The sequence below is a fragment of the Parasteatoda tepidariorum genome, chromosome 6, assembly GCF_982258835.1.
Source record: "Parasteatoda tepidariorum strain Cologne lab strain chromosome 6, Ptep-v5.0, whole genome shotgun sequence".
In the NCBI taxonomy this organism is placed as follows: domain Eukaryota; kingdom Metazoa; phylum Arthropoda; class Arachnida; order Araneae; family Theridiidae; genus Parasteatoda; species Parasteatoda tepidariorum.
The window spans coordinates 87705538-87717125 of record NC_141760.1 but is presented as its reverse complement, the minus strand read 5'-3'; the positions used below and the strand labels follow the sequence as shown (position 1 = coordinate 87717125).

Here is an 11588-nt window from a genome sequence, read left to right as displayed (position 1 = left end):
TTTTTTAAATAGTGAATATATTTAGATAAATTTCTAAAAATTTATTCTTCCTCCTTTATCTACAAGATATAGAAAATCAAACAAAAAAGTATTTAAACATTGGTAATAATTTTTAGATTTTAAATAATTTAACATCAAAACGCTTCTATTTTAAGAAATATTAATTAGATTCCTTAACGACATATTAAGCTTGTAAACATATTAAATGTTTGCACTGAAATTAAACTAGTTTAGAATGTATAATGGTTGTGTTTTTTTTTCCATAAAGGCATATGCTTGAGAGAAAAAAAGGAATAAATAAAATTAATGAAATCCCAATATTTTTGAGAAAAATGTTCTGAATTTTTTTCTTAACCTCTACGCATTACATTTTTTTTAAAAAATTTAGATTCTGATTTTGAACCTCTGTTATTTAAATTCATAACTAATATCTACGATATTAATAATTTTCGTTAATTAAAAAAACAAAAAAAAATTGAGATTTGTACAAAATCTTATTAACTATCTCCTTAAACGCAGTTTTAGTTTGCTTATTTTATGTTTTCTTTAATTGTCCTTATTTCTTTCTGAAAATATTTACAATGCAATGGTTTAATGTCTAAATTCTACATTTCTTTTGGTGTAACATTTCTTGTCCTTATTATTGATTTTTACTTTTATTTACGGTAAATTTTCTTTTATTTCATACTAAATAAAGGGTATCGCCTTTTTGGTTTTGAATATTGTTTTTGTAATTCAGTATTATATTTTGGTTGTTATATAACTGCAGTTTTATCAATTTTAATTGCAATGCTTTCTTGTTTTAAAAGTAGGGTCTTCCACCTTTCTTTCCAGGGCCCACTGCAATATATTCTGGAAATCACGGGGGCTACTTTTGTGGTAAATAATAATGGAAACTACCCTCAGTAGCAGAAGGAGATCAATAGTTCAGTTTAGTATTGCTCTATTTTTTTATGAATTTTGTTAAACATTGAAACTAAATGTCACTTTAAAACCGGGAGAAGCTAATTACTTATAAAACAGCATTCATAACGTGATCAAAGTTTGAACAAAAACTTGATTCGCAAAATTTCCTGATGGGTGATGCAAAGATACCAATGTAATGATGCAATGATACCATAATTAAAGTTTATATGTATTCAGATTTCGAGTTAGAGTTTATCAATATTCAGAATCCTCTAATTTGTTAGCTTATAGAAATAGTTAATATTTTTCCTCTCGTCATATATATTTTTCATATACAACTTGCATTGAGCTACGATATTGATTATCAAGAATATAAACTCGAACTAGTTCAACTCAATCCTCAACTATTACGAATCATTGAAGGTGTAAGGTTTTAACATAGTCTAAGTGTTTAAATTATAAAAAAACACAGTGTGTAAATCCCATAGATGGATTAAATATGTCGTAACTCCAGAACAAAATAGTTCTCACACAGAGTTAAAAAAGTAAAGTCAAAGCTACCAGAATATGGTAAAAGTTATCGTATTTCCAGTTCTATGGCAACACCAAAAAGCTCGGTAATTTTTACCGAAGTGCTTTGATTTTGGAAAAATTAAAAATAAAACAGGGTATTATAGTCTGTTATAAAATTTGGTATATATGCGGAAATTCGGTCATTTTATCATGATACCTTTTGAGCATGTCATAAAAATTTATTCAGTAAAATTTATATTTAAGTTATGTATTTTTCACTAGATGTGTGGTAATGAGAACTGTAATTTTGAAAAACCAGAATTTCTGGTAAAGTGCTAACATATGGACGGAAAAAATAATAAATGAGTAATATATATAACGTATATTTCGCTGTTATTAATCAGAATTATGGCTTTCTTTACCAGAAATATCATAATGCAGCACAGTACTTTTATTTTACCAGACTTGTTTCCTTCTTGGAATTACAAACAAAATTATACTTTCAGAAAAAAAAATATGTAACACAGGTATAGAATAAATGAATGATCGAATATAAAATATTTATATTCTCGAAACTATTAAGAATATTTCAATAAGTAAAACTGAAGAAAAATATACCAATTTTTTTCAGTTACAAAAGCTTGACGTGTGGTCAGTTGCATACGATGATGTCTTTTTGTGAAACGACAAACATTTAATATCTAATCAAGTTCATTCCTCACATTTTGTACTTTCGCACTGCTTAGAGCAGAACAAATGCGTTTTTTAAGTTTTTGCTGTGTTTTCGGCTTCAGTGTTTCATAAACAGTGTCTTTGGCTTCACTTTTCACCTGCGACCCACCGATCCAAAATCCACCGATTCACCTGTCTCAAATTTCCATTAAACTTAAGAAAAATCTTAAAACTTATGATAACAAAACTATAACTTGATAACAACCATTGACTTAACCATATCAAAAGCAATTTAAGAACTTAAGGAGCACAAGTAGCAATAAACAGAGTAAGATTAAAAAAAATTTTAAATTGTGTTACGTTGCAAATTAAAAAGGGTAAACTTGAAAAGTTTAAATAGGTGATAAATTAAAAAAAAGTGATTAAAATAGAACCACTGACTACAGAAATGTTCCATCATGTTAACATGGCGGTGTGTCCCCTGATGAAGTTCTGTGTGCTAACATGTGTATCCTTAAAATTTTTTGGATTTTATTTAAATTCTTGCATTTTTATTAAAGTTTGAAATTATTAACAACATATAATATTTTTGGTTATTATAAATTTTTCGAATTTTCTCTTTTGTAGTGTGATTTAATTTCATTTACTAGTAACCTACCACTACCCACTAATCATTTGGCAAAAAAGAAGGAACATCAACTAAAAATAAAATAAAGATGTGCCATTCTTTTACATATTTATTATACAATTTGTATTTGGTTATTATAATTTTATAAGCAGAATTTGAGTTTTGTTCAACATATTTGAGAATTTGATTCAAATTTAAAAAACCAATAGAGTTTATCTTACAACTGAGTGAAAATGTTATTTTTGGTTAAATCAGCATGTTAAAGTTTCTCTCAAATGTTAAGCTAGGGAATATAACCGAATAAAAATCCGATTGGTATTAGAAAAATTATTGCGTAATAAAATCTTAAAGAGAAATAAAATCAAATTTAAGTTATCAGTTAATGCAGCTATATTTTCCTTTGCGTCCATTAAAAGGAAAGTTATGTGTCATAAATACCTACCATTAAAATTTATTTCATATTTTAAACTTATATTTTGGAAATATTGCAGCGTTTCTCAAGGAAGTGCAAATTTCTGTCTGGAGTGCTATTAATTACATTTATGGAAAAAATTGATCCTGTTACCACACGTTTCTTAAAATGACTTTCTTAGAGTAAAATATCAGAATTCGATTACCCGGAAATGTCCAGATGTTTCACTGCGATGTTTCATTTATACTGACAAAACTTGAAATTAAAATAAACATGTTTGAATAATCTTTTTTAGCATACTAGTTCAATACCCGTACTCCGTATATGGTGAAAAAAATTAAACTATTAAAAAAAACAGTATTAATGCTACGGAGCCATACACAAAACTGAAAGATATATATCAACAAAATTAATAAAGATAATTCCATTTTTTATTTATTATTACTTTTTGTCGTTGCCGGTGGCTTTGCATTATTAGATCAAGCAAAACATGTTTTTAATAGGTCATCCCATAAAAATAAAGGTTAACTGTATTCAGTATCTTTTAGCATATTGCTATTTCTCGTTGTGAAATCATAAAATTTTTTCTGGTTCAAAAAACACCACTTTCCGTAGTATTTATATTAAAACTGTACAGTATTAATGCAGTTTAATAGGTACCAAATATACAAACTTTACCTACATTAGTATTGTATTGATTATAATTGCACACATAACCATAATACCAAAAGTGTCTATTACCAAAGTTAATTAAGCACCATTAGCGATAATAATAGTATGGTGACTCTTTATATTCTTCTTGAACGAATTAGAATCATTTCTAGATTAATTTTGCTTCTCAGTACAAAACTTATAGTTTTATTTTAGTTAGTAACTATTATCACAATTAATTAAGCATATTTAAATATGCAAATTTTTTACTTTTATCCAAATTTTTTCGCATTATGTGCATTTTTTACTTTTCTTCTAAACAAATTTGTACCCTTTTTCTATTAATTTTGTTTATTTTTTAGTTCTTTTATTTTTATTTATTTTATTTTTTATTTTATTGCTTAGTTTATTTTTTTATTTCAATTATAGTACCTAGCACAAAAATTAATTAAGCATAATTGACTTCTAAAATAGTATGACAAGTTTTTGCTTTTCTTCTGTATTATACAGATGAATGTGAGCAAAATAATCAAATTTTCCTTAAATAAATATTTGATGCCAGGAATATGAATTACAATACCAATACATTTTGCAATGCTTATAAGTACGCTACAACGCACAATGCTACTTTGACAGCACTACTGTATTACATTCTTGGTATTTACCTATCAAATTACCAGTAGTATTTAAAATCATAATTAATTTAACAGCATTGGCTTTTATAATAGGTGATTTTTACTGATAAAAGTCAATCGATTTTTGTTTTTTCCAGAGAGACCTTTTCATTCTAATGAAAAGTACGAAACTATTCTGAATTTTTGGTAAAATTAATGGTACTTAAATAATATTTTTGAGTACTCGCATTAAATATATTCAAGTAAGTAGAGCCAATGTTTACTATATTAAGAAAAAAAGAAAAGTATTTAATTAGTAAATTATTTATAAAGTCAATATTAGAAAAAGAAATTTTATAATGGTCAAAATTTTTGTAGTCATATTTTCCTACAGGAAAAAAATTTAGTCCTATTAGAGGATTTAAATAGCATAAATGCTCATTATGTCTCTTATGTTTTGAGACTGAGATCGTCAAATAGCCTTTAAAAATATTTCCAAGCACTTTACTGATTTTTGTACAAAACTGGATAACAATTTAAAACCAAAAATTAGTCTGTACTCAATTATAGACAGGAAACAGGATAATTAGATGCTTATTACCACATCCCCATAATATTACTAATACATACAGTTGAACTCCGATTTAACGAACCCCTATGTACCGAATTTCGCGATTTAACGAATTTTATGAAGTTAATGAAGTAGATTTATAGGAAACAATGAATAGCGACTCTGACATAGATGATAATGAATCTCCATTGAAAACTGTTACCTTTTCTGATGCTTTGCATGGTTTGGAAACAGTGCAAACTTACCTAATGCAGTAAATGAAGGAGCATTTTTTTCTTATCATGACGTCGAAAAAAAATTTTTTAAAGTAAGGAAATAAGGAACCTTTCCTCGCGAAAATTTCGAATTAATCAACGCGTAAACATTCGAATCATTCAACCTCAAAAAAAAAAAGGTCCAACATTTCTATTTATTTTGCGTATTTGCTTATTAGAGATGTTTGAATATTCCATAAGGTTAGTCAATTTTTTTTTATTTTGTCCCCGATATTACGAATTATCCCCGATTTAGCGAATAATATTTTCGGTCCCTATGAATTCGTTAAATCGGGGTTCGACTGCATTACAATACTAGTATTTACTACCCACAATTTATTACCAGTTACCACAATTTATTAAGCGACATTAACGTCAATAATAGTTTGATTGTTTTTATTAAGGATAACTACTAATTGACTATGATTTCCTTCTGCAAGAATTTTACATTTCAATGAACAGTGCAAATATATTGGGAATTTGTGGTTACATTAAATATATGTTTAATATGGCTTTATTAGGAAATCAATCCATATTAGTTTGACAGTTCACCGCATCACAAGGGAGCAGTAAACAGAACAAAGAAACGATAAAAGTTTAACAATTCAGCAATTTAGATTAAATGAAGAACATTTGAGCTAATTTATATGAACCATACACATTTGAACAATATACATTTGAATCAATAATATAGCCTATAGCTGTTACTCATTTAGCACCACCCGGGAGGCTCGTGTGAATTAAGAGATATCACGGACGCGAGTAATATGACATTCCATCTTAAATACGGTTCTCTCAATTTGAGTTTTCTCATTTGAAAGATTCAGGTCAGTAAATTTTTGTCCTAGTTTTCAGTATTAACGAAAACAATTTTATAACATAGAACGTTCCTATTATCGTACATTCCTATGAAAAATATAGTAATTTTGGATAAAAACCGCTTTTTTTGGCCTTATATAATCAGAGTAAGACTGAGAAGTAAAAAAAACAAACATAAAAAACTAAATTATTCTCACTAAAAATATTTTAGAGTAAATTTTGGATTTGTGAACATGATTTAATCAAATTTGAAGTAAAAAAAGATTAACAAAATGCTAATTAAAAAATAAAAATAAAAAAATTGGTTATAAAATAATCAAATTGAAGTTGAATTGAAAAAAATTTTAATACATTTTTAGACAAACAACTTTCCGCAATACATACATGAATACATGAGTTTATGATTAAATTTCAAAAAATTTACATCAGAAATTAGTTAGTCTGAATTTTTTGAAAAAAAAAAAAATATGCAGCCATGAATGAAATTGAAAACCATATACTGAAACAATTAAAAATTTTGATATATTAATAGTGAAAAGAAAATAAAACATACCTTTTAGCTTTGAAAAAACATCACTTTTCTTAGCAATTTTTCCATGACCAAGTAATTGCCAAAGGCTGAAATTACGTGAAACTTGCAAACATCAAATATGTTATCGTTTAAATATTAAAAAAATGGAAATAGAGTCGTCTGTGATATAATTTATGTCAATAAATCGAGTTTTAAGTCAATGAAAAAATTCCATTTTTCAAACAACTCTCCCAAGCGATCTATTTGAATGTTTTTTAGGCTAAACTTCCTCTTTTATTCACTTTGAAATGGTCGAGAGGCTAGTTTAAATGATTCTGGAGTTATAAGAAGCACATGCACACAAACAAATTCTTCATTTTATTATTAGAGATTTACGTAATTTCATTTAAATTATAATACTTTTAAATGAATTATATTGGTTTCGTTTCACATTTCTGTCTCAAAAACTTTTCTTAAGTTTTTCTTTTATTTAACTTGGATTGCAAACTTTTGTTTAACTTCGAACTGAAGTATTCTTAGAAGTTTATTCTATATCAATATTTCGTTTCAAATGGCTCTAAGATTTTCCAAACTTTTAAGAACTTTAGAACCATGCGTAACGTTTATTCTGTCAATAGTTATACTAAACTAATATAATGTTATATACACTGGTTATCATAAATTAAGGAAAATTCACAAAAATCGCGATAACTCAAGAAAATTACACATGGAATTTTATGAAACTTACCCACAATATACAACACATAGTAAGGTATTAAACAACATAAAAAGAAATTATCAGACATTAATAGTAGTATAGAAATTAGCACATGTATAAAATAAACAAATTGGAAGTATCGGTTTGCAATAGAAAAAGTACCTTTAATATGGAATATGATTGCCTCTAGAAGCAATACAGCACAAACAGCGATGTGTGATGCTTTCAATTATGCGGTCTATCAGTTCAATAGGAAGTGAGAGCCATTGCTCTTGTAAAGCAGTTGCAAGCGTGGCAAGGGTCTGAGGGGGCGGATTGATGGCAGATACACGCCTCCCTAGAGCATCCCAAACGTGCTCGATAGGATTCAAGTCCGGGGATCGAGCTGGCCACTCCATGCGAGTAATTGTTTCCTGTTGAAGATAATCATCAACAATGCGAGCTCTGTGTGGTCTTGCATTATCGTCCTGTAACAGGAAGCAATCACCAATTGCCCCGGCATATGGGCGCACATAAGCATCAAGGATGTTGTCTCGATAAACCTGAGCATTCACGGTTCCCCTTGGAAAGACATGGAGGTATGTGCGCCCTCCTAAGGATATGCCTCCCCAAACACAGACACTGCCTCTTCCGTATGCATCTCTTTCACGGATGTTTGATGGATGATAACGGGTCCCAGGTTCTCTCCATATCAAATAACGTCTACTGTCACTTTCTAGACTAAACCTGGACTCATCCGTAAAGAGAACAGGCCTCCATTGATCTGACGTCCAGTGGACATGTTGTCGGGCCCACTGCAAACGGTCTCTCCTATGGCGTGATGTGAGCGGCACGCAAATGGCTGGTCGTCTCGCATACAGACCACCTTCGTGGAGCCTTCTGCGCACAGTTGACGTTGACACCAACCTTCCGGTGGCTGCAGCAAGAGAGGATCTAAGATGTGTCGGAGTAGCGGTTCTATTCCTGCGTGCACTTAATGTCAAATATCGGTCATCGGCACTGGTCGTAACAGTTGGCCGTCCTTGACTGAACCTCCTAGATGCCGAATCTGTGGTTTGAAATTGCCTCCAAAGTCTATGAACCACAGATGGACTCACATTTAGCCATCTGGCCACTTCTGATTGACTCTGCCCTGCCTCTAGTCTCCCGATGGCTCTCCATCGTAGTTCTTCAGGCAAATGATGCCTAGAGGTCATTATTACGAATTGGCTATCTCAGATTTTCAATGTCGCAATCACAGTAAAATTTGTGTGCTTTCTCTCAAACTTGGACTTTTATGCTCCAGGCAGATGACGTAAGCTGAGTGCAGCGCCACTAATTTGCATATTGCAATTTTACTCAGCTACTCTTAGTGGACAACATATGCAAATTTTGCACGGTTTGGCTTACTTTTGAAAGAGTTATCGCTATTTTTGTGATTTTTCCTTAATTTATGATAACCAGTGTAGTTTAAAATAGTTTAGTTTAAAAATAATTCCTTATCACAAGAAATATAAAAGAGGCTAGATTATAAATAATTTTGCATGTTCCTTTTACTTGGTATTTTAATATGTAGGTAAAATTTCTAATTTAGAAAATACTCTTTGAGTTTGTACACAAACCATAATTTTTTTTTCTAGGAAAATATAATACACTTAGTAGGTTATAAGTAATTCTTGTTAACATCTGCATTCTTATAATTTTGACCATGAAAAAGAAATTGCTAGTTAAATTATGAAATGCTTAGGTAAACTTGAAATTGAGGAAAGGCTTAGGTCATGCAAAAATACAAGCACAGCACAGTTTCTGTAATTTGAAATTGAATTTCATTTGAATCTTTTCTAAATAATTATTAATAATTAATGTCATTTTGTGTAGCAACCTTTCCATGCAAACGGAAAGCTATGTATTTTTAAAGATTGCCTAAATACATCAGCGAAGTACATTTGCATAGAATTCGTGAAACAATTTCCAGAATATTTTATCTTTGTTAAAAAGTGGCTATTATATTATTTATCATAAACTTCTTCTCAGCCAGTACTTTTTAAATTCGAAAATATAAATACGGATTAAAGCCTATGTACAAGGACATTGCCAATAATTTGTAACAATTAATAGCACACTTATGGATTCATTACTATGCATCTTGGCAAAGATTGGTAACATCTAAAATTTATCACTTGCTTTTTGACTTAAAACCGATTGAGGTTGTTTTTTTTCCCCGCAGTGACACCCCCCCCTTGGTTATTGCAAATTTTAATGTTTCTGAACATTTCTTCATAAATATTATTTTGATTAGATATTATTTATGCCAGTTTTTGAAGTTTCATGCTTTTCTTCAAGAAGTCAAAGTTTTATTTTGATTAATAAAAAGTATTTGCTTTAGATACATATAAAAATTCTGCAACATCGAAAAGACAATTTGGCAGAATCATTGGATACTTTGTTGGCTATCGTATGCGTTGAAAATCATCGAGTTAGTGCCCATATATGGAGAGAAACCCTCAAACCCGGAATAAATCCAAAAACCATAATTTAGATTCAGGTTTGTAATCAAAATGTCTGTAATCACAAATTCGAAGTTAATTTCATAAATTTTGTCGCACATTTTTGAATTGATGTTAAATTAAATTACATGAATTGAATATTTTGTACAAATTTTTAATTGCAGTTGTTTCATTTGTAATATACTCCCTTGACAAATTTCTATTGTACCTTGTCATGGTTTTATCCAAGCATTGATAAATTTTTATTATCTTAAACATTGTTAATCCAGGCACAAATGAACATTTCAAATCCATTAATATCTCATCAATGCTTATAGCAATACTCATTGATCAGAAACGCTTAAGAAAACCTAATAATAGAATAGAAACTTAAAAAAAGAAGAGAAACTTTACGATATTAGTGCAATATAAATGAACTAATTTGGTGTTTAATAAAGCAACAAAGATTTAGGTAATAATAAGTAAATGAAATAGAATAAAATAATTTAATGTAGTTTCCTGTCATCTTATGTTACGTGGCTTACTTTTAATACCCCATTTTGCAAACTCACTACTTAATTGAAAATTTATCAAAATAAGTAGATATTTAAAAAATGCTGCATTTATAGAGTTTAGATTTAACCCTATTAGAAAAAAACAGTATTTAAATGTAGGATCTGTTAATGAGAAAAGTGAAAGATCAGTAATGTTTTTATTTAGTTTTCCTTAAATACTTTTGTCCGAAGTAACTAAACATGTTTTTTGTTTGTAAGTATATATAAATTCATAAGTTTTCTAAATTCGTAAGAAATATTTTCTTAAATGAATAAAACTAAACGTCGGTCTAATTTGAATGTGATTGTCGTAATATTCACTTTCTTGCTTATTTCAACTTTTACTGAAAATTGGTTACTACGACAATTATCTGAACAGTGCGCCAAAAAGAGAAAAACTTAATAACTTTTGATCTAATGATTGGATCTTCACTTTTTATGACTGAATCTTAATGGTTCATTGGGGTGACCTCAAATATGCTAATTAATTAGCAATGATAATAATTTAGATTGCGAGTACGTATCAGAGAAAGTACGTTTTTGTGTCTGGTTTCGTATCTAAAATTATTATGTGCACTTATTAATTAGCATTTTGTAAGTCACCCCTGCAACCACTAAGATGGAGTCATAGATCGTAAAAATCAGATCATTAGATCAAAAGTTATTCAGGGTAATTCGTTTTTTCCCCTTTTTCTTCTGGAGCACTGTACACTATGGCTCTGTTAAGAAAACTAAACTATTGGCACAAAAACAAAATATCTATAATAAAGATTAATGAACAATTAAACGGTTTGAAAGAACAAATGATTTCTCAAGTTTGGGGTCAACTTTGGGGGGGGGGAAATAATAGAAACGATTTTCAATCCTTATTTTGTTAAAAGTCAAAAATTTTATGCTGGTATATATTATCAAAATCAACCATCATATCAATCTTGAGATCGGGAACTATTTCATTGAATGATACGAACATACACTGTAACGATAAGAATATCACTTGTAATTAAAGCTAATTAGGGTAAAATAATTCACGCTCTTCATCCTAGATGGCGAAATAATTGATACTAATTCTTATCAACAATAGAAAGCAGGATTTTCTTAACTCATTTTATGAAACAAGACGAAGTTATTTCTCCTTAAGAAATTTTAAATTGCTTTGGTATTTCAAAATATTTATGAGAAAAATTTACTGAGTCATTTTCAATAAATTTGATGAGTTTTGATTTTGAGGCTGTAAATATTCTAATATTCTATACAGTACGTAATATTCCATTGTCAAAGTATATTGCGTAATTTTATTAGT

The 11588-nt window shown here is 29.2% G+C and overlaps 1 protein-coding gene across 1 annotated transcript in view; it reads left to right on the top strand.

Moving 5' to 3' along the window:
* Positions 1-866: 866 nt before the first annotated feature.
* LOC139425213 (defensin-1-like) overlaps positions 867-11588 on the top strand; it is a 59498-nt gene continuing 48776 nt past the window's right edge. Inside the window, exon 1 of the mRNA XM_087166146.1 lies at positions 867-930. Coding sequence (XP_087022272.1) covers positions 890-930 — 41 coding nt within the window. The 5' untranslated portion in view covers positions 867-889. The remainder of the gene's footprint in view (positions 931-11588) is intronic.